This window comes from Bombus bifarius, unplaced genomic scaffold (assembly GCF_011952205.1).
Source record: "Bombus bifarius isolate JDL3187 unplaced genomic scaffold, Bbif_JDL3187 scf7180000007977, whole genome shotgun sequence".
In the NCBI taxonomy this organism is placed as follows: domain Eukaryota; kingdom Metazoa; phylum Arthropoda; class Insecta; order Hymenoptera; family Apidae; genus Bombus; species Bombus bifarius.
Genome location: NW_022884362.1, coordinates 562,318 through 582,619, shown reverse-complemented (window position 1 = coordinate 582,619; position 20,302 = coordinate 562,318). Strand labels below are relative to the sequence as shown.

The 20,302-nt window shown below is 37.6% G+C and overlaps 1 protein-coding gene across 1 annotated transcript in view; it reads right to left on the bottom strand.

Moving 5' to 3' along the window:
• Nucleotides 1–20,302, bottom strand: part of LOC117204053 (protein madd-4-like) — a 252,796-nt gene that overhangs the window by 31,668 nt on the left and 200,826 nt on the right. Inside the window, exon 6 of the mRNA XM_033441053.1 lies at nt 8,766–9,092. Coding sequence (XP_033296944.1) covers nt 8,766–9,092 — 327 coding nt within the window. The remainder of the gene's footprint in view (nt 1–8,765; nt 9,093–20,302) is intronic.

Here is a 20,302-nt window from a genome sequence, read left to right as displayed (position 1 = left end):
AGAAAAGAAGATGCGAACGAGAGAAGAAACTGACATCGATTCGTGACCTGGCTCGGACGGCAAACTGATTTGTCATTCAGGCGGCATGGAGGTTTGCTCCGAGGTCGGCAAGTACATTATTCATCCCTTATCCGGGCGAGAAGAGCGAACCAAACTGGTGGCAAAGATGTCAGGTGAAAGAGAGTCGAGACGAGGAAGGATATATGTAAATGGAATAGTGCGTAAAAAGGAGAGGCACGAGCCTAACGAGATCCTAAGAACGATCGACTGCCACGGTGAGACGATTTTGACGACCAAAGATCAAAGATTTTGTCAAGCCATATCTATTTGAATATATGTATGTATACGATAATTATCAAAACATTTTCTTCGACTATTTGTCTTCTTGTTGGTATCGATCGAATTTTAAATAGTAACACACGGATACCCATATATTACTACTGCGGATATGTGCAGTGGATCGTTTTCTGTGTTATTCTAATCTTCATGCTTTCTCCATGCGTTTGTGTATTCCTTCTTAATGATTGTCTAATATTGGCTAATATTCAATCGCAACAGCGATGCGGTAGAATTTTTCAAAAAATTCTGTCAATCCGCTGTCTTGCTTAAGTGAGAGCTCGTGCAACGTTGCTCGCGTCTTTTCATCGGAAACACGTTCGCCGTTCGCCAGCATTTAGAAACAGCATTTCCACTTCAGCGGGAATTCTTCGACAGTTGGAAGGCGCCGTTCCGTTCGCGGAATTCGCGTAGAAAGTAACTTTGGTGAATCATGTTTCTCGACGGGGAAAAAGAGATAAAAGGTAGAAGAGAGCAAAGTGAAACAAGGAGAGAAAACAAAATTTAAAGGAGAGAAATAAGGAAAGAAAGGAATAAAAGAGTAAAGGGGAGAACTTAAAGTCAGTGGAATTTATTCGCTCGCGCGAACTACGATTTAACGGAGCCACTGAATAGCATTACAACTTGTGTTTAAAAAAAGTGAAAGAAGAAAAAACATGGAACAGTCTGGAGAAATCGAATAGACCGCGTTCGCGATACCGCTAGGACGAATTGAGATTTAATTTTACACGAGGTCGGATTCGTTCCGCGACCTTTCTTCGCTCTATGCACCGATACACCGATGCACATGTGCATCCATTATATACTTGTATAGGAGGTCAGCCTCGAGTACACCGCTGGGAGTTCGAATAGAGTTTAAATCTGGGATACGCGATTTTAGCAACACGTCGAAACAACGTTCCTCGTTTTTCCCCTCTATTTTTGTTCCCTTTATTTTTCCCATTCTGACGGCTTGGCTGTTAACCCCGCTTACGAAATAGGATCTCGGGACTCGTTATTCAAAGAGCGGTTTTTTAATCGAGCGAACGCATGCCACAATACCAAGACTTGTAATTTTCTATTTTTCTAACGGAAGCTTCAAATGGAAGCAAGTATCGCATACTTGTTATCATTTTAATGAAAAGATTTCAACGAATGCCACTTTCACATTGGACGCAACATATCTGGGAGGAAGAAAAATTTCGTGCAACTGTTTATTACTGTTACGTGTGCTAAAAATGTGTATCGCCAATTATGGCTTCTTACTCGCACTACTTGCTAATTTGCTGCACATTCGTTAATACTTTATTAGCATTTAAGAAGGTGTTAATATGATTTTCAAGTGGCTCGAAGAAGAGAAAAGCTAGATAAAAACAAAGTTAGTAAATTGAAAATAACTCTTATTTCGAAAGCCATTTAGAGCGTTTAAAAGATTCATAGAGATTCTCTTTTAGTTGCTGAATTTCAAACGATGTACGACGATTTTTAGACCCTGTCAGCGACAAATGTGAAAGGGACAGGTCACATGCGCACACGTGCCATATTCACATATACTTGTGCGCCCGTGAGCACGCCACTGTGTCCACAGTACATGGGCGCGCGCGCGCGCAAACAGAACGGAAGAGACACACAATACGGGCGCTCAGGATTAGGTTTACTTTGCTCGAGAAGTGGAAACCTGCAGCGGAGCCCCGTAATTGAAGGATAGGACCATCGAAGCAACCGGTTATTTCTCTAGGTAAACAAGCCAAGAGAAACGGCTAGCCAGTCGCGTCGGGTGTGCGAAATGAAATATCGTGGAACTTAACGGCGCCGATCTTCATCTCCCCCTTTCTTTTTTTCTCGTAGTGCTGACTATCCTTGCTCGATCCGTGCAAATAATACCTTTAAATCCGGTAAATATCTCGCCAATGGCCGTTTATGAGCTGCGAGAATATGAGTACTCGTTTCGAAGCACTAGTGGATTCTTTGCGTTCCATGGACGAACTCGCGAATAAATTAACTGTAATGGTGCTTCTTTTGATGGAATTCGTTTGATAAACGTTAGTAAAGAAAGGAGAGGCGATTATCTTCCGGTATCGTTATAGACTTTAATATACGTTACTAACATTCATAAACGTAATCGGACATTTTGGTCGAATTGTGGTAAAAGGATGTGAAATTTAGCAAAGAATATAAATTAATGATAAATTAACAATTAGAGGCAATATTTACTACTTATGGAACTATCATACTGTAAATCTGTAAATCTAAAATATCTACTAAAATATCTACTAAAAGAAACATTGGTTTAGAAGGTGTCTATTAATTTGAGTTATTATTGAAGAATTGATCGATTTGAAGATGAAGAATAAAGTTATAACCGCGAGGTTTATTACTGCATATCGATGTTTAAAAATCAAAAAGTTTAATCGAATCATAATATACCGTCGTACGTAGTTATGATGATTGTAAAGAATAAAATCGTCATTCTATAATTGAACAAACATTTTGACAAAAATAAGGAAATATCTAGAGGTACTTTGCAAAAGAGAATATAGATTTTTTAATATTTATCTATTACTCTTATAAAACAAAATAAAATCGCTCACAATTCTTCTTTTACCCTATCGTTAGATAACAAGATCCTGGTCGAAAGGTAAATCGGCGATTTCCGCGACTTTCCGTCTCTCGGCTATTTCGTTACGTAAATTTGACTGGCGTTCAATTATTCAAACCGGCTTTCAAGGTTCCATTCGGCAGTCGGTACACCATCCACCGGAGTTAGCCCATTACGCTCAATACACCCTTTCCCTTTTCCCCGCCGCGAGTTTCCACCCTCGTCGCTCCACTATCCCATCCAACCCCATCCCAGACCTTCTTTTCTCTACACTCGTTTCTGCCTTTTAACATAGTTTCCCGGAGAATGGGATTTTCCGGCTGCAGACGGACTCGATCACTTTGTCCGCCTTATTCTAGCCGGTTTCATTGAAACGATGGAATTTATCGCGGAACCACTGAACCGCTTATATATCGCTAATTTCTCCGTGTACCTTTCTCCGTGTACCTTGAACAAAACAGAACGGGTATGATGAGCTTTGTACTGCGCTCGAATAATCTTTCTATTGTCTTAAAACAAAATTTAACCAAAAGAGACTTTACTTTCGATAGATATTCCTCCTTTTTATAAGATTATCGAATTTTATTTTACTATTTGATCGAGGGAAACCCTACAAACACTAATTAGATAAAAACTATCGGAGAGTAGATGAAGAAACTAGGCAAGTAGAGACGATTCGAGAGTAAGTCTAAGAGGGTGTCGAGAAATAATTAACGGGATTTCATGGCGACGACAGTGGCGACGAAGTTGGAAGGACAATATCTAATCAGCAGACGGGTCCACGTAATTAAGCACTAACCGAGCTTCTGTAAACGCAAACTGGTTTTGCATTATTAAAGTGGCGGACAGTTCCCTTCTCTCGCGTTGGACACGCTCGATAAGTGCGCGACGCTTTTGTGCTATCACGACTCATTAGAGTTTGTCTTCTATCCACGGAAATTCCTCCAATTGTTTCGTCTCGCGTGTTTCTCCACGTCTACGCTTGGATAACTTGTAACGCAAATCGTCCGCTACATTATCGTACTCGTGTTCGTGCATCTTTATTTGCACGTCTTAAATACACACACATTTTACTGGTTTTGGTGCATTGGTAATGGTTCATCATATATGTCTATTCCATACCATGTCTATTCTATATCATATTCCCCACTTTTATTAATATTGGAAATATATCTTAATACTACACGGTTATGATATTATAGAAAACAACTAACGTTAAAGACAATTCCAATATAACGTCACTAGCTTTTATTATTTCAATTTCCTCATCTTCAATTTCCTGATATGATATTTGATGATATACTTATATGGACATCTTAATCTAACTGAATCAAAACCGTAGCAATGTTCTACTTTTGGTATATACGTGGTGAATACACTTAATTATGTCTGAGCCACATTCAGTATTTCAGTGCTTATTGGTTCATACTTAATAGGTTAAATTCGAAGGCTGTATGTAATAATACAAACCTAACATATATGTATATGTACCATAATCATAATAATATATCTACGTTGATGTAGTCTTGTTGGATTAAGCTTTAAAAAATTTGAACGAAATCGGAACGAAACACAATGTCAATGCCAACGCAGCCTAGGTTCGCAAACAGTTAAAAATATATCAGTTTTGAAGTTAGGAATCTTTCCATATGAATTTAGACGTTAGAACAGAGAATGATACTACTCATCGAATGCTATCAGAAAATGTAGAGATCGATGAAAGATGTTTCAGCGGCTTGAAGCCACATTTAATCTCCTTTTTGTCGAACACGTTACGTTTAAGAAATTCTTATTCAAAATTTTCGACTTTTTAATCAATGAAAGTTCTGCAAGAATGAATTTCGTAACACGGCGATGTCTTTAGACGAAGCAGGTCGATGGTGTTTAATTTGCTAGATGAAACGATAAACAACATCAATATTAGTGTACGTCACCTGGTGTTAGCGTTCTCAGACTTAAGACAGGCAGCGACTACTTAAGGGGTTAATCGACGAAAGTAGCCCTCTGTCGACGTCGGCTTGCCTCTCGGTACACAAAGTCGTCAACGGTGTAAAGTAAGATCGAATTAACTTAATGGACGAGAAGTGCGGGCATCTCGACGCACCCATGGTAAATATTGGTCGAAGACGGGCAGACAACGACGCCTCGTTAGCTCGCGTTTCCGTCCGCCGAGGAAAAACGTGGTCGTGTACAATCACATGGATTTAAAACCAAAAGTTATAAACATGTTTCGGGCGAGCCCAGTACGGAGGAAAATACAGCAGAGAAGAGAGGGAGGAAGAGGGAGGGAGGTTTAGGCGAATAAAGGGCACACTGTATGCTCTACCTAAGTAAATTTCTCCGGTCACGAGTTTCCGCCGGAACTTTCTTCTTCCTTGCCAAGTTTCGACAAGGGATGCAGCAATTGCGACTTAATTCTTAACCGACGTTTTCAGCGTAATCTCGAGCCAAGGGCCGGGACTACGATCGCATATTTAAAAGTCTGATCTTTGCTTTTAATTAATTATGCGTTAGTCGGCTCGCTTCTGAAATTTCTAGCCTGCGAATATAAATTAGGAAGTGGAAATCATTTTGAAAGGAAAGACGAGACGCGGTTGAACGTACAGATAATGGCTGTTTGGTCGAATAAAAGCGACTATTTTTCTACTTTCTTTCGTGAAAATGTGGAGCTCGTTAAAAAATGCAAATATCTATTTAAATATGGAAATACTTGAAAAATGGCGTATGTGTTTTTTGCTTTACATAGTATTACAACCGGAATTTGGATCGTTCGTTTTTTTGATAAATGTACCTCGATCTTTCGTTCTCTTTGTTGTATCGCGTTTCCAAAGTGCTTCAGAAAATGTACGGTTTCGTGGAACGAAATCTAAAATCTCTCTGTACGAATTTCAAAGACATCGGTATCTCGCGTATAAACGAAGTCAGCTTTGAACGTAATAAGTATTGTTTGTCCGCGCATTCGCGTGCATGCACACGAGTATTTTAAACGCATATTAATGGCATGATAAAACTTGCAAATGAAACCTTCAAAATTTTATCGAGTTTCGCTGCGAGCGTATGCAACATTAAACGGCCAGCAAAAACGCTTTTTTCCCTGTGTTCTCGCCGCTTCCGAGAAAAAGATCGGTATTTTATTTATAAGAGCTATCAGTGTCACGATTCGTTGCGGTATTTTGGAAATTATCGCGCTGAAATTCCCTTGGAAATTGAATTGGTTATTCGTCGAATCGGACGATGCATATTGTAGACCGCGACTTTATATGTCTGACCAGTGATAGGCCTATATCACTGATCTCTATTTACGTCTCTATTCACGTATTTTGAGAGGACTGACCAATGATAAAATCAACTGATTTCCATTAATAAATTGTATACACAATACGCTGTTTGTTAAATCAATCATTGTTATTATATACGTATATATCATTAATATATTATTGATCGAGTCACATATAGAGAATATATATCGGGCCTACCATCATTTCCTTATCGGTTAATTTAATTTATATAGGATTAAACATAGAATATAAGCCAGCATGCAGACAGAGTTTTTTAAGAGGTGAAACTATTTTTAATGTTACTCTATAAACACTAATTATCAATGCCGGAGGAATCTTTAATTAACAATGGGAATAGCATTATTCATTGTCTACACTGAGTATCCATGAGTAAATAAGCTGTTTCAATATGTATACAAATGCATCGTATTTATGTTAAATATTGATATAGCATTCGCTAATGTTCCGCATAGCCTAAATAATATTCGAAGCGAGAACGTCATTGGTATCGTGAGATTATTGTAACGAAATATGATAAACAAACCCTCGTTACCGATTGTTTAATTCCCAAAACGCGTATACAGAGGTATTTTCATCGAACGAATGTAATGCTTAAAAAGTCAACCACGTTATTGACGCAATATAAACGTATCCGGACGAGTCCGTGATTATTTTCAGCGTAGTTCATCTGTTACGAAATTACACGACACGGGAGGATAATTTGTTTGCGATAAATTTAATAAAATGTAATAAGCGTGCCGGGGTTGTCCATTATTGTTAATTAATTTAAAGATTGTAACGCGCATTCATTTAGTAACAAAACGAAGTTTCGTTTGGTCCGAACGAATTGCGTCAAATATTGACAGAGAATAAAACGATCGATAACAGAAATTTCTAGTGTGCACGTCATTCGGATGGTTAGAGTTCATCGCACCCTTCGGACGAATCTCAATGATCTTAGACACCACCCTCTTGCACATTTCCACTGATATCGTTAGCTAAACTTTATCAGTCAGATATTACTAACGCTAATAAATTACCTTGCGCTACAGTAACAAAGTAACAGGCTTAACAAGAAAACAAGTAAAGTTCTACATACCAATTTTCTAAATTATAAGCTATTTAATTGTTCTGTTTCATGTAAAATTAAGAAAAAAAAAAGAAAAAGCGGCGTAATGGAAATTTATAATGTTATTTTAATAAATTATAAATTACGATCTTCATCTTGTTTAAATTAAAAATGATGCTGCGCGATTGATATTTATTGGCGGCCGATGCTACAAATTACACAGTACAAAGTGCATACTTTTATCGTGCAAGATTATTTCTAAACTAATTCTGAGAATAATTTATATACTGCAATTTAACCACAGGCATTTCTACAAGCAGTCCAACTCACCCGGCAACTTTCTTCTTAAATATTCATCGCAAGATTATTCCGAATTATTTACATAGACTTATTTTGACAAACCGAGTAAACCAATTAATTTCGAGAATTTCCCAAGTTGGCGTCAAAATGCTGATTGTTTTCTTGCTTCTTTTTTACGTAGCCGTTTCCGCCGTTCCTCAACCCTTCTTCCAGATATTTTTCAATTAATTCGTGTAATTGAATTTCTACCGCTACACTTTCATGCCGCGTTGCACTATGCTCGATTAAACGCGAGCCAGAAATCGCACTCGGGCGTGCGTAAAACACAAGATTGGATGGAGTGCGGTTTGGCAGGCTGAACTCGCAAACTTCCGTGCAAAGTACAAAATATGGCGCACCGGAAGGGATACTGACACGGCGCAAAAATTGCTCTCTCCCGGGAGATAAACGTTTCCGGTTACGCTGGCGCCAACTTCCTTCGAATCGAATGAACCACGACTCACTTATCAAATTGGATTCTAACTAAACGAAACTCTGTTTTGCTCTGTCTGTTTTGCAGAGTGAAATTAACAAGCTGTACCGGACAACATATTTCTTTGAAACAAATCTAATTATGACTTAAAAGAAACAAATATTTCGTTAACTTTATTCGACAACGTTTGGTTCGAACTACATTACGAATATTAATTTAAGATATTTTATAGACAATTACTTATATAGCTGTCACTCACACTGCAATACTGCAATAATTATCGTTTCTGGTAAGATAAAGTACGTGTACACATTACAAATAAGCAATACACGAGAAATCGATCATAAATCCATGTTTGTTGATCGTCTAATTTCAATGTTACCTCACAGCCAGAAAAGATACCTTAACGTATTTACAAAATTTGGAAAAAGGCGTATTGGCGTAAAGGCGAAGATGAAAATCTTCTAGAAATAACCGATAAATCTATGAATTTTCACAACAAACCAATAACACGATATTCAAATATTCAAATCTCTAGGAAAATGCCGAACATATACATATACTTATGTATATTTAACATGTAACAGCGACATGAAATAAAAAAGAGAGGTCGGCAATATAAAATTAATTAACAGCATATTCTTCCTCTGTAAAATGTGACATGGGAAATGTGACTTATCACTTTACTCCTGTAATCTTCAAATGAAATATAAAAAAGGATTTCCGACTCACCATGCATTCACCACTGATGCAAACATCCATGCTGTCAGCGTAGCACTTGGTGCCATCCTCTACCTTGTCCGCCAGCTGGACCACGATTGTTTCTTCGCTATCGAACTGCAAGGCGTCGGTGGCATCACGCGGCAGAGTCTTTTCGACGGACATTTCCTGTCTTAGCCGGCTCCCAGTGTTCTCCAGCGATTGTTCGCCACGGCAGATCAAAGCACACGGTCTGCTTGGGTCGTAATGTGGATACCATTTCAGCAGTTGTCCACTATATGGCACGTCGTCAAACACGGCACATTGCTCCGCCCGGAAATCGTTCGGGTTCTCGCAGGGCTGCAATCAAAGGGCCAGATTTTCTTTTCAAATCCCACATTCTGTTCACGTGGATAGAGCCGTTAATATGATTTTTAAGGATTTTAATGTTTCGTGGATCACGATATGCATGATATTATAAAAGAAGTGGTGTAGGATATTAGGTTTTTACAGTTTCATTTACATTACACATTTTCGTCGCTATTTCTTTCACTTAGATTCTATAATTTCATGAAATTAAAATAATTGTTCAAACTATTTAATGTAATATCATTAAAAATATTTAATTGTCCGAAAGAAGAAGATAAACAATGGCGCTATCGCGCAATTGCTTGGTTTAGACGTAAATTACTTTGCCAAGGAAGCATTGCTGTTAAATTTGCGTCGGAATTAAATAATTCGCGAATTATTTAGCTACAATGTGCCATCCAGTGTTTTACCGTTTTGGTAACAGTGTTATCCTACTTTGGTTGTTCGTAAAGCCGTTAAACGAAGCGTGTCAGCCGGCCTAGAAATCGTTCAGAATTTTCACACGACTGAAAGCAAAGGCGCAGATTTCGACGGAACACGTCATTAACCAATTAGGTCGGACGGTTATCGGTGTTTCACGATGTCCACTTTGCAACGCAATCAAGGCACGCTGATGTCCTCTTTAAGTCAACTCAACGATCGAATATTCTCGACAAAACGATTGGAACTCCGTTTCTCATGTAACTCGCGAATTACCAACATTCCATTTGAAATTATTTAATCGTTGATCATATACGCTTTTATAACGCTGCCAGCCAGTTTCTCATTGATTTTCCTCCCATTGTAAACGTTATTCTGTTCTGCACCATTTAATCGTTTTACGTTCAATTAACCGCGTTATCATTTCTTCTCTTTCAAAGAAATTAATAATAGCAGAAAGAGAGCAAGATGGACCGGTGTGCGGCAGTCGGATGAAAAATTAATTTATAAAAACGTGCGATCGTAAACGAGACGGCAGGTATTTGTAGCGGAAAACAAGATTAAAAGCAATAGGTGTTTCGTTCGCGTTTTGCGATGCTCGATCATTCTGATTCAACGATGAGTAAGTCAACAAATTTCACGGCACCGATCGCTAATTATCGTCGTAATTAACGGCCTGGTAATCAGATCGGCTATGACTCGAGGGCGTTCCGATTGTATGCACGTTTTTGCCGGCGTGTCGAGTTCACCTCGATCTACGACGAGCGAACGAGCCGCGATGTAAATTGACCAAAGCAAAGGGTTTATTACTGTTACCGTTCTATTCGCTGTCTCCATTTTGCTAGCCATTCAACTAGAGAAGAATCCGGGTGGTCAATAATTAATCGTTTGTTGGTTGACTGCCTTTTCGAAAAGCTATCGAGTGCCATTGGCTCTCTTAACAACAGAATATTTTATCGTATTGGTCTACGACGCAAAAAATAAATCTTATCTGATACAATAAACAAGGCTGTAATAATGACTTAAACAACTTGATATTATTTTAGTAATTGCGTGAATCGATATAGATGCATATGTGTAAACACAAAGCTACCAAGAGCTACCAGAGCTATCAAGTTTGATCAATAAAATAATTTGTCATTTTTGAAGTCATTTTATTCATCAAAATCATTTCTTTCTCTTATGTATGTTTTAGCGTGCTTCCCACGCTAATTGCGGATAGTAGATCAAAGAAATTGTCTTCTATATCCACACCTTAAAAGAAACATGGTAACATTGATAACATGATACACTATTATAAACTATCGGATATATTCCCAAGACGTAATCAAGTTATTCATCGATAGACCCTAACGCAATGAGGAGTTTCAGATTCGATGTAAATACGGAACCAAGTTGCATTTCATGCATCTCGAATTACAAACTACAAACAAAGTTAACACTAGGTTTTGTGATTCAAATATCAATTTGGAATAAAATAACGAATATAAGAATATATAATAACGAATATTACGCGTTGTTCCCGTAACTTTTGAACAATCATACACAGACTGTTCATTATAGATATTAATCAGCTTAAATATCCAGCGAGATCATTTTTATTATATTTTCAGGATAGGCGCTCACGTTGTATTTTTTGCTAGCTATATATTTTCGCAATAAATATTTCGCAATTCCTGTATACATTTTCAGATTGGTTTTACATTTTACTAACATAGTTATAACAGTCGTATCTCGTTAGTGCTAATGAAATTCCAAGATATTTTATATAACATATATAATATAGACATAAAAATTTTCTATGGTAAGTGCCCAAATATTTTCACCTGACAGGAGGAAACAGTTATTAATTTTCGTTGGATGGGACGATTCATGAACGAGACGATCGTTTTCGAGGAAAAATGATATTAAATTCGGTTTCAATCGCTTATTAGATTCGACAAAAATGCACCATATGGGCAGTGAAGTGCAGAACGTGGAGCATTGGCCTGCTGGCGACTCGTGTGCTGGCACTATGTTTTGCTGTTGACGGAGCACCGGTCGATTTCGAACAACGGGGACATCAAAGTTCCGTATTACTTTCCGTGTTCTAACGAAGCTGATTAACAACGGTGCCAATGGTAATTAATTAACGCACCACGCCAACTGTAATTTAGTTAGAACAGCTTCCAGTTATTTCTGTCGTGATTACGTAGTTGCTCCTTTCTTTCAATATACCGAATAAATTACAAACTGTGCCTCCAGCTTAGTTATAATTCTGTTTTTAAAAATTTCTAAATCTGGAATTTAAAAAAGATAACAGATTTCTGGCTATTAAAATTCGATTCCTGACAGTGTCAGAGAGATTACATTCGATTAATTGATCATTCATCTAGCAAGTACGAAAATTACGTTCCATATCGTTTGGTCCTCTTAGCCTTTTAATTCCTTTTATCATCTATGGTCAAGACGAAACGAGTACAGACGATGCGATAGTTGAAAACTCCACCGTCGCTAATAAATATTAAGACATTTACGAAAAGTTCAATAAGCGTGAGAAATCATTAGAACGACAGATTGAAAGACTAGCACAATTCTTCCCTGGTGGAATTGAATATTTTACGAGCGAGATATCCATGTCATTTGTTTTTTATTTTATTTAATCACTTCATCCAGTTACCAACCATTTAATCCGCATTCGATCTAATCCTCTGTTTCGATGAAAAAGGGAAAAAGACAAAACCTTAATAATCTCTATTAAATCCTCCTATCATTATATTATATTAACAAGTTTAATTAAACACGGCGAATTTTGTGAAATAAGCTTTCCCAATGATGTCATTTATGGGTCGATTTGGAATTTATTCAACGAACAATGATATCCGATTGTTGAACAGCATGAATGGAAAATGTCATTGGAACGTTATCATCAGTACATAGGTTGTCATGGGATGGGAAGTATTTTTTCTTCGAATACACCGGAATCTGTGTCGTACAGGCGCACCACTGGCTTCTGTATTTTTTGCTAGTTTAGTTTTCCGTGGAAATCCCGCTCGTTTTATTTCACCCTTTACATTTGTCTCTCGCCACCTCACTTTCACCCATCCGCGTCGCGTCTCGTTTCCGCCTACAGCTTCCTCGCGGAACATGGTCGAATTATTCGACGATCCATCATTTTCCGTATCCGGAATGCAAAACACTACTTACGGGACACCTGTTACTGGCCGACTACCATCTACCGATAAAAAGTTCGATGCAACGTTGAGAAAAAAGATTGCTGATACTAAATTATGCAGCGTACGTTCGATGATCGCGGTATGAAGCGTAAACAGGCAATTTTTTGTGCAAATAATTGAAAACAAAGTGCAAGATAATTGCTTTTCCAGCACACCTGCGTAGTAAAATCTATTCATGGATTAAAGAGTTATTAGCGAAATTATTATATGAGGAATGTTTTATCTAACTGCCTATATTCTTTATTTATTTCGACATTCTTCTGATCATATTGATATTTTGTTTCCTATAGAGAAAGATAATTTATAAATAAAGTAAAATTGTTTCTAATTTGAAAAATAAGCACTTCTGTACAAGAACTTTTTTCGTCGTTTTGATGCCTAAAACCCTAGATGATCCTATAAATATATCCCATCATATATTGTGACGTTCTGTGCCAAAAACGTTCTATCTAATTCTTTATATTCTCCATTTATTTTAATATTCTTCTGATTATATCTCTATCGTGTTTACTATACAGGAAAGGTAATTTGCCTGCTTATCTCAACAGTCTTTAGGATACTGTCACGGTTATATTATACGTACTTTGCCGGACGAATTTTATTTCCAGGCAGTTTTGCATTCACAGGAAACAAACGGAAATCGTTTTTGTATTACAAAGGAGATCTCTTTATCTGTGAAACAGACGGCCGAGTATACTACTCGCGAATTAAATTTAGTACACGAACGTTATCCATGAATACTGTACACGTTATCTTTCATCTGTTATTTCAAAGAATTTCCAACCTCGGGGGGCATTGTTATTAAGCCGCGTCAGTGAAAGTAATTTTCACTAGGTGAAAAGAGGATGACAAAGTCTTCTCCTTCCAGTCCATCATTTTTCCTGCGTTTACGCAGACACACTAACACCATTTCATCCCTCAATCCCTCGCGACGCTTCAAATTCTTAATCCTCTCAGGATTATATCACAATTATGGCAATGGGATTCCTTCGCTGTTAACCCATGTTAACACACTATTATCATCGTCGTCGTGATAATTATTAAATACAAGCAAGTCTTGACGAGATAGAGTTTTAGACTCGCGGGACGCGATTCAAAATCAAAATATTGACTTCTCTTGCATGTTAACATTGATCAAATTTACATACAACTAATTTATCTTGATCTTAAAATCAGTCCTTTACTGTTAATCCTGTCACGTGCTTTATTTATTTTATTAAGGACAAATCAGTGAAATGATTCGTAAAAGTTGCGTAAATGTATCTTATATATTGGGTTGCTCAGAAAGTTCGTTCCGATTTTTAAGGAAAATTCAAATGTAGCACATTAAAATTTCGATATACATTTATTGAATTATATTTGTATCGTTTTGTTCCAAGACCCTTCTTCATCTTTCACACAATATTCCACGAATATTCCAGCCTTTCAAAGCCTCTTAGGTTTCTCAGCGAAAACTTTTAAATATAAATATAAATATAAATAGGTGAAAATCTGAGGGTGCAATGTCTGGTGAATACGGTGAGTGAGGTAGCATATCCCAACCAAGCTCCAGCAGCTTTTGTCGAGTAGTCAAAGATGCACGAGGCCGCGCCTGATGAAACACGACGCTCTTCCGATTCGCTAGTTCTGAACGTTTTTTAATTCGTTCTTGACCTTCAAGCTTGAAATCACCAGCTTTAATCCAAACTAGAAAACCACTTCCGCACAGTTCTTTCAGCTATAGCGCCGAAAACGGCGCATAATCTTGTTTGCTGGTAGTGTGACATTTTTGCCTTTCCGAATAACCCTCAATACTATCTTATCGCGCTATAATGAGTATATTAGACATTAGAATGTTAAAAAGAGAAATAATTTATCATAATGTTGTGAATATTTTAAGTTCTTCAAGGTTCATAAACATGCAGAATAGGAGGTGGGAGACTTAACAGTAGCGAGAAATTATTATAAATTTATTTGACAATCTATTGTAATGAATGAATGTAATAAATAAATTTTACAACGTGAATAGACTATAAGGAAACTGTAAACAAAATATCGTTCCTTAATGGATTAACCTGTTGCCTTTCGATTGTCTTACAAACATAATTCTTGTCAGTATTATATTCGATATTAGATGACAGGTAAAAAAGTGATTATTTATATGCAACTATTTATTTATTTATAGCCAGTAAGGATTTAACGGATTTTTTCCACGTATCATAATATACTCTACCGCTTACACTTTCGGTACTTACACTCTCCGTATGAACTTTATTAGCGGGAGTCACAAGATTAGAGGATAAACACTCGAGAGTCGAGGCTTTTTTTTGTACAAGACAACCGACGACGACGTCGCCGGGAATGTATTAGCCATTGTTTCCGGCGCAGCCACCGTAATCGGCTAAAACGTCTGGCAAATGCCTGGCGGCGTTTTGAGGAAACGATGGATGTAGAAACGTTCTCGCGTAATGAGTAGTTGAGATTCCTTGTTAAGGAGCGTCTCAACTCTGTAGTGCGGCTTTCGCGGTTCCAAACCCGGTTTCACCGTTTCGCATAGTTTCTTCCTCTTCTATGTTTCGCCCTGAGCAACTGCCCGCTATCCATCCTCAGTCTCGCTATTGCAAGGTTACCATGTAGTCTTCGCTACACTATACTCGTTCAGGCGACCAACGGCCGTGTATCTGTCCGCCATATATCATGCATTCTGTTTCTGGCCTTGGTTATACAGAATACATATGCACGTACGTATATTGTGCCCGAAAACATTCATGCTTGAATAATTTTGAGGCTGGATTAAAAATTGAAAGGAAGGAGACCGGGAGAGTTTCCTCGGGTACGGTAGAAATCGTCGAAAGGATAAGGAAAGGCTAAGAGGATCGACGAAAAGGTGGCTCACGTTTAATGTTTAAGGATACGCTGTTTTTTTTTTTGGTGCAGATTTTGCGGAGTGTGTAAGATTTTAATTTATTTCATAAATGTTTGTTGTATCGTAAAGGTAATGTATAATGGTACGCGTGTTGATGGTTTATTGTTTTAAATGTTCAAATTGTATTGAAAATTTTGTGAATAGTATGTGTGTCTTATTTTACTGTTTAGAAGTGGTTCCTAACATGTGACTATATATATATATATACGGTGGTTATATACTCTTATTTTTTAAGGAAACTTTTTTTTTTTTTTAATTAGAATCTACACTTCATTTTCGTAGTACCAAATTTTTATGGTTATATGAAAGCAGAACGAAATAATTCGAGATTTAATTGAACTTATTGAGGATTATTTTGAATTGATAACCGGTGCTCTTTCATTACTCTTTAGCGTAAGCAGTTAAAATAATTAAACCTTCTTCTAAACTTGGCACTGTATTGTGTATTCTCCTTGTGAACGCAATACGCGATCGTGAAACCTTGACGTCAAAGATATCGCGTGCAACAATGGAATTATAATTAAAAAGGCGTGCTCCGCGGGGACAGGATTCATTTTTGCTTCGCTATCAGGAATTCGTTTGAAAGTATCGCGCCAAAAGAGAAACACAATCGCGATGTAAATTACCCGTGCAGCTTCAAAGCAAAGGAACGCAATGGAAGAAGAGAACCATGCTACGAAAAACATCGTCTTCGTAGACGAGCACGATTACGAGGTTGATGGCGAGGTTAGGAGACGAAGAGAAAAGAATATGATGCACCTTCGACGATGTCAAAGTCGCGCAGAGAGTATGCGCTTTGGCGAAATAGCACACGAATAGCAGAAATAAAGGAGGAAGTCGAGGATAATGGCCATGTCTTCGTTGTTTTGGTCGCTGTGGTCATCGATGTCTTCCAAGAATCGGACCTCGTATCTCTCGAGAAGATGGAAACCTGTCTTGGAAGGCCATTTTCCCCATCCGGCGACCAAGTGACGTCCCTACATCGACGATATAAAGAAAAACACATGCTCGTGGTTGTTGTTCGCTTCTACGATAACAGAATGCTGCTCTTTTTCACGACGCTCACAGCGAAAAGAAGAAACGGGCGATCGAGGGCCACCCGAGATACAGCTCCCTCGGAAACGCTTGCGAAAATAACGTTTCTAAAACGTGTCCGGAACAACTGGCTATAAGCAATCCTGTTACTTACGCTGGATCATTTGGAGAATTTGTAGAAACATTCTTTCCCTCTGAGCACTCTTTTCTTCGCGGCAATTTCCAGCTTCGTTTCATTAGGGCGAGAATGAAGATTTTGAAATGGACGTATCGGGGAAGGGAAAATCTTGATTAAAGAATTTCAAAGTATCGAATGTGACGATTGCTTTGAGTAATTCTTATCGTTTCTGATATCTTTTCGTATACATAGACGACAAAGAAGCTCCAGAGAATATTTAAATTGCAAATTTCACAATAAAGTTATTGACGTATAATATATTATCATGAACATTCTATACGTAGAAGATTATAATTAAAGCAGTTTAATGGAAAACAATGTCTCTATCGACAGAAGCGAATATCAAATTTGTTAAAAATAAGAAATCTATAGCTCGATATTTCTAAGGATTAGACACTTTTAATATTAAAGAATACTCCGACTCCTACTTGAAGGATCCTTTATATTTCAAGAATAATGAAAATTTGAAGATGATTTACCAATTTTTATTGTACTTTGTTCAAAAAATCCAAAATCGAGCTAGCCAAAAAAAGATCGCTGCGAATTCTTCTTCGTGCAACCTCGATTTTAGCGCGATATTTTGTAGCGTGGATCGATAGTTGGCGAAGTGGGACCATTAAGGTGCAGTGCAAGGAAGAGAGAGAGAGAGAGAGAGAGAAATATAGAGAAGAAAGAGAAACAGAAGAGGTCGGCACGTTTCTCGATTATCCGTATTTACGGAAATTCCGTGCACGTTACACCCGATAACTTTCGTAACGGATTACTCGTTGAAAGTTTCTTCAAGCAAGATGGAGAGGGAAAGAGAGAAAGAGAAAGGGGTAGAGAGAACTCGGCCCGATAAACTACACCGAACGAATCGTCAATGCAGTCAAATGGACCCGGAGGGCTGCCATCGGCTCAAAAGGATGAAAACGTGTCTGTCCTCGGAAATTTTCATTCTACGGAATTTCTCAGTGACTCGCCTCCGAGTAGTTTACACGACCATCCCTCTTCTTCGCTGGATAGGACTACACGAGCACGTTGACCGACCTTTTACGATGTTTTTCTCAGTGAATACGCGACTCCAATCTCGATTATGGAACACAGTACGATGTTCCGACTACCTTTTTCCATACTATTTTTCCTTCCGTCCTTTATCGTAGTCGGAATTTATAGTTAAATTTTAAAAGGAGCATTTATAGAAACTTTTTGTGAATACATTATGCGTGTATAAAAAACGCTTTGAAGTTTCAGTAACATTGTAGTAAGAAACGACAATCATTATCATATCGATGAACCATTATTATATCGATTCAAAAGAGTCTGAAAATGAAGATATAATATATTTATAAGAAATATCAAAATTCTACATATATACGTATGTTTAAGACTGGTATTCATGCTGCATACTCATTACTTAACTAGGTGTATATTTCCGATAAATATGCTGTAATTTCTACATACATTTTCGGATAGATTTCATCTTTTACCGACATAGTCATATATCCGTGTCTTATTACGGTGGTAACGAAATTTCGCAATGCACATAATATATCTATATACGTTTTCTATGCTAAGCATGGTGAGAGAGAAAAAAAAAAAGAAATAATCAGAAGATCGAAATCGTTTTGAAATAGCGTAGGAAAATTATAACCTTCCATGATTAGAGGAAGAAAGAATTCTTTTCTAAATGAGGGGCGATAGATACGCAGAAACAAATAACTTCCAATGCAGAATCTAAATGAAAGGATGAGCCAAATGGAAATTCATTTGATCTCGCAACAAATAAATCCCAAGAAGCGACTTCGAATCGATTGAAATCGAACTCGTTTGCCATCGTTTCCATGAAAGTTAGATGTGAGAAGAAGCGTGTACTCGTTCCGCACGAGTATCTCTTTTTTTTTTTTTTTTTAAGAGAATCAGATTAAGATTAATTTGTTTCTTAAACGTTTTTCTATCGGAGATATCGATATCGAAATACGGGATAAAAGATTGTTAAAATGAGAGATATCAAATTTTTAGATCAATAAATGTTTAATAGAAACAGCAACAGATTGGATACGAAACGTACTAAATCCGTGACGTCAATGATTAAGGAAGAAACATTTGAGTTAGATCAGATTCGATGAAACCAATGACAATGAAATCGTCACCTAACATGAAGTTGAACTTGTTTGCAAGAACGTTGTTTGTATATACGGCAAAACGTGTGATCCATCGATCAAAACGTTTAAAGAATTCCATAAATGTCTGTTTTCATCGATCATTGATTGATCATTGATAAAAGCATGCTATATAGGTGTGCCTGTGTCGTATAAATATTTTTCGTGTACAGGCTAGTTCGAACATCACGCAAAACTTGATATGTTCTATTTTTCACTATTTATTGTATGATTTATTCAACACATTCGATGCGGAAGACACGAACGTACGCGTCATCAGGATTTCATAGTTTCTTACGGATGACGCGTGGATAGATGGATACACGTTACCATAGAAAAATTGATTTCCATCGTTAAGACACCTTTTGTTTTTATGTGCCTCGTTGAATGCGTTAAACGAACCGTCAAAAGCCTTATGACGATCCCAATGTAGAGCGTTTGAAGATGTAATATGATTTTTGTCAGATTTTCTTAAAGACTATTACCCACTGATAAACGCATCAGACATGGAAGCTCCACGTTACTTTTTGAGAACTTCATTCTGGAACTTCGTTAATATTGCTGATGTCTTAAAATTCTTTGAGATTGTAAAACCCGCGAAACTTGTAGTTTTACTTGGATAAATATAACTACTGGAAATAATGGGAAAATCTTTTGTAAGTTAAAAGTAAATTATTAAGGAAGAATGGGGAAGCGAAATCAGGTCGAAGCAAAGAGAATTGCGGCACAGTTACAATGTGGTGGAGAACTGGATTGATTCTGTTTGCAGTAGCACGCTGCTGGTGGGAATTGGTGGATCAAGCTGAATCCGGGCTCTCAGGATTAAAATCGTCGAAATCCCCGGGCGTCTGGAAGAACTGGTGGTTGGTTGTACCGTTGCATCGACGATTCTTGTTATCCGAGGGATCTGTCCTTGGAATTAACGCGACCGTTTCGCAGTGTAAACTTGGCAATGCTCACCAGATGCATCTTCATTCCGTTTCTTGTTTGCACTGTGATAGAGATACCTTTCTCTTCTCGTTGCCACCGACTAGTTATTGTGAACCTTTTAAAACAGCTGTTTGTTCGCAACCGTTGAATTATAACGCGTATCTACGTATGTAGTACGTTTTCGGTTAAGCGATGCAAAATTGCAAAAATTTCATAAACCGACTTTAAACGAAGGTATAACGAAATATATTCCTTCGGTTGGTTCGTTGCAAATGTGAAAAGAGACATATTTTCTATATTATTAAATACCAATAGAAAGAGCGATATATACATAAAAGAAGAGACACGGAGATGTAGAAAAACTATCAACCATAAAT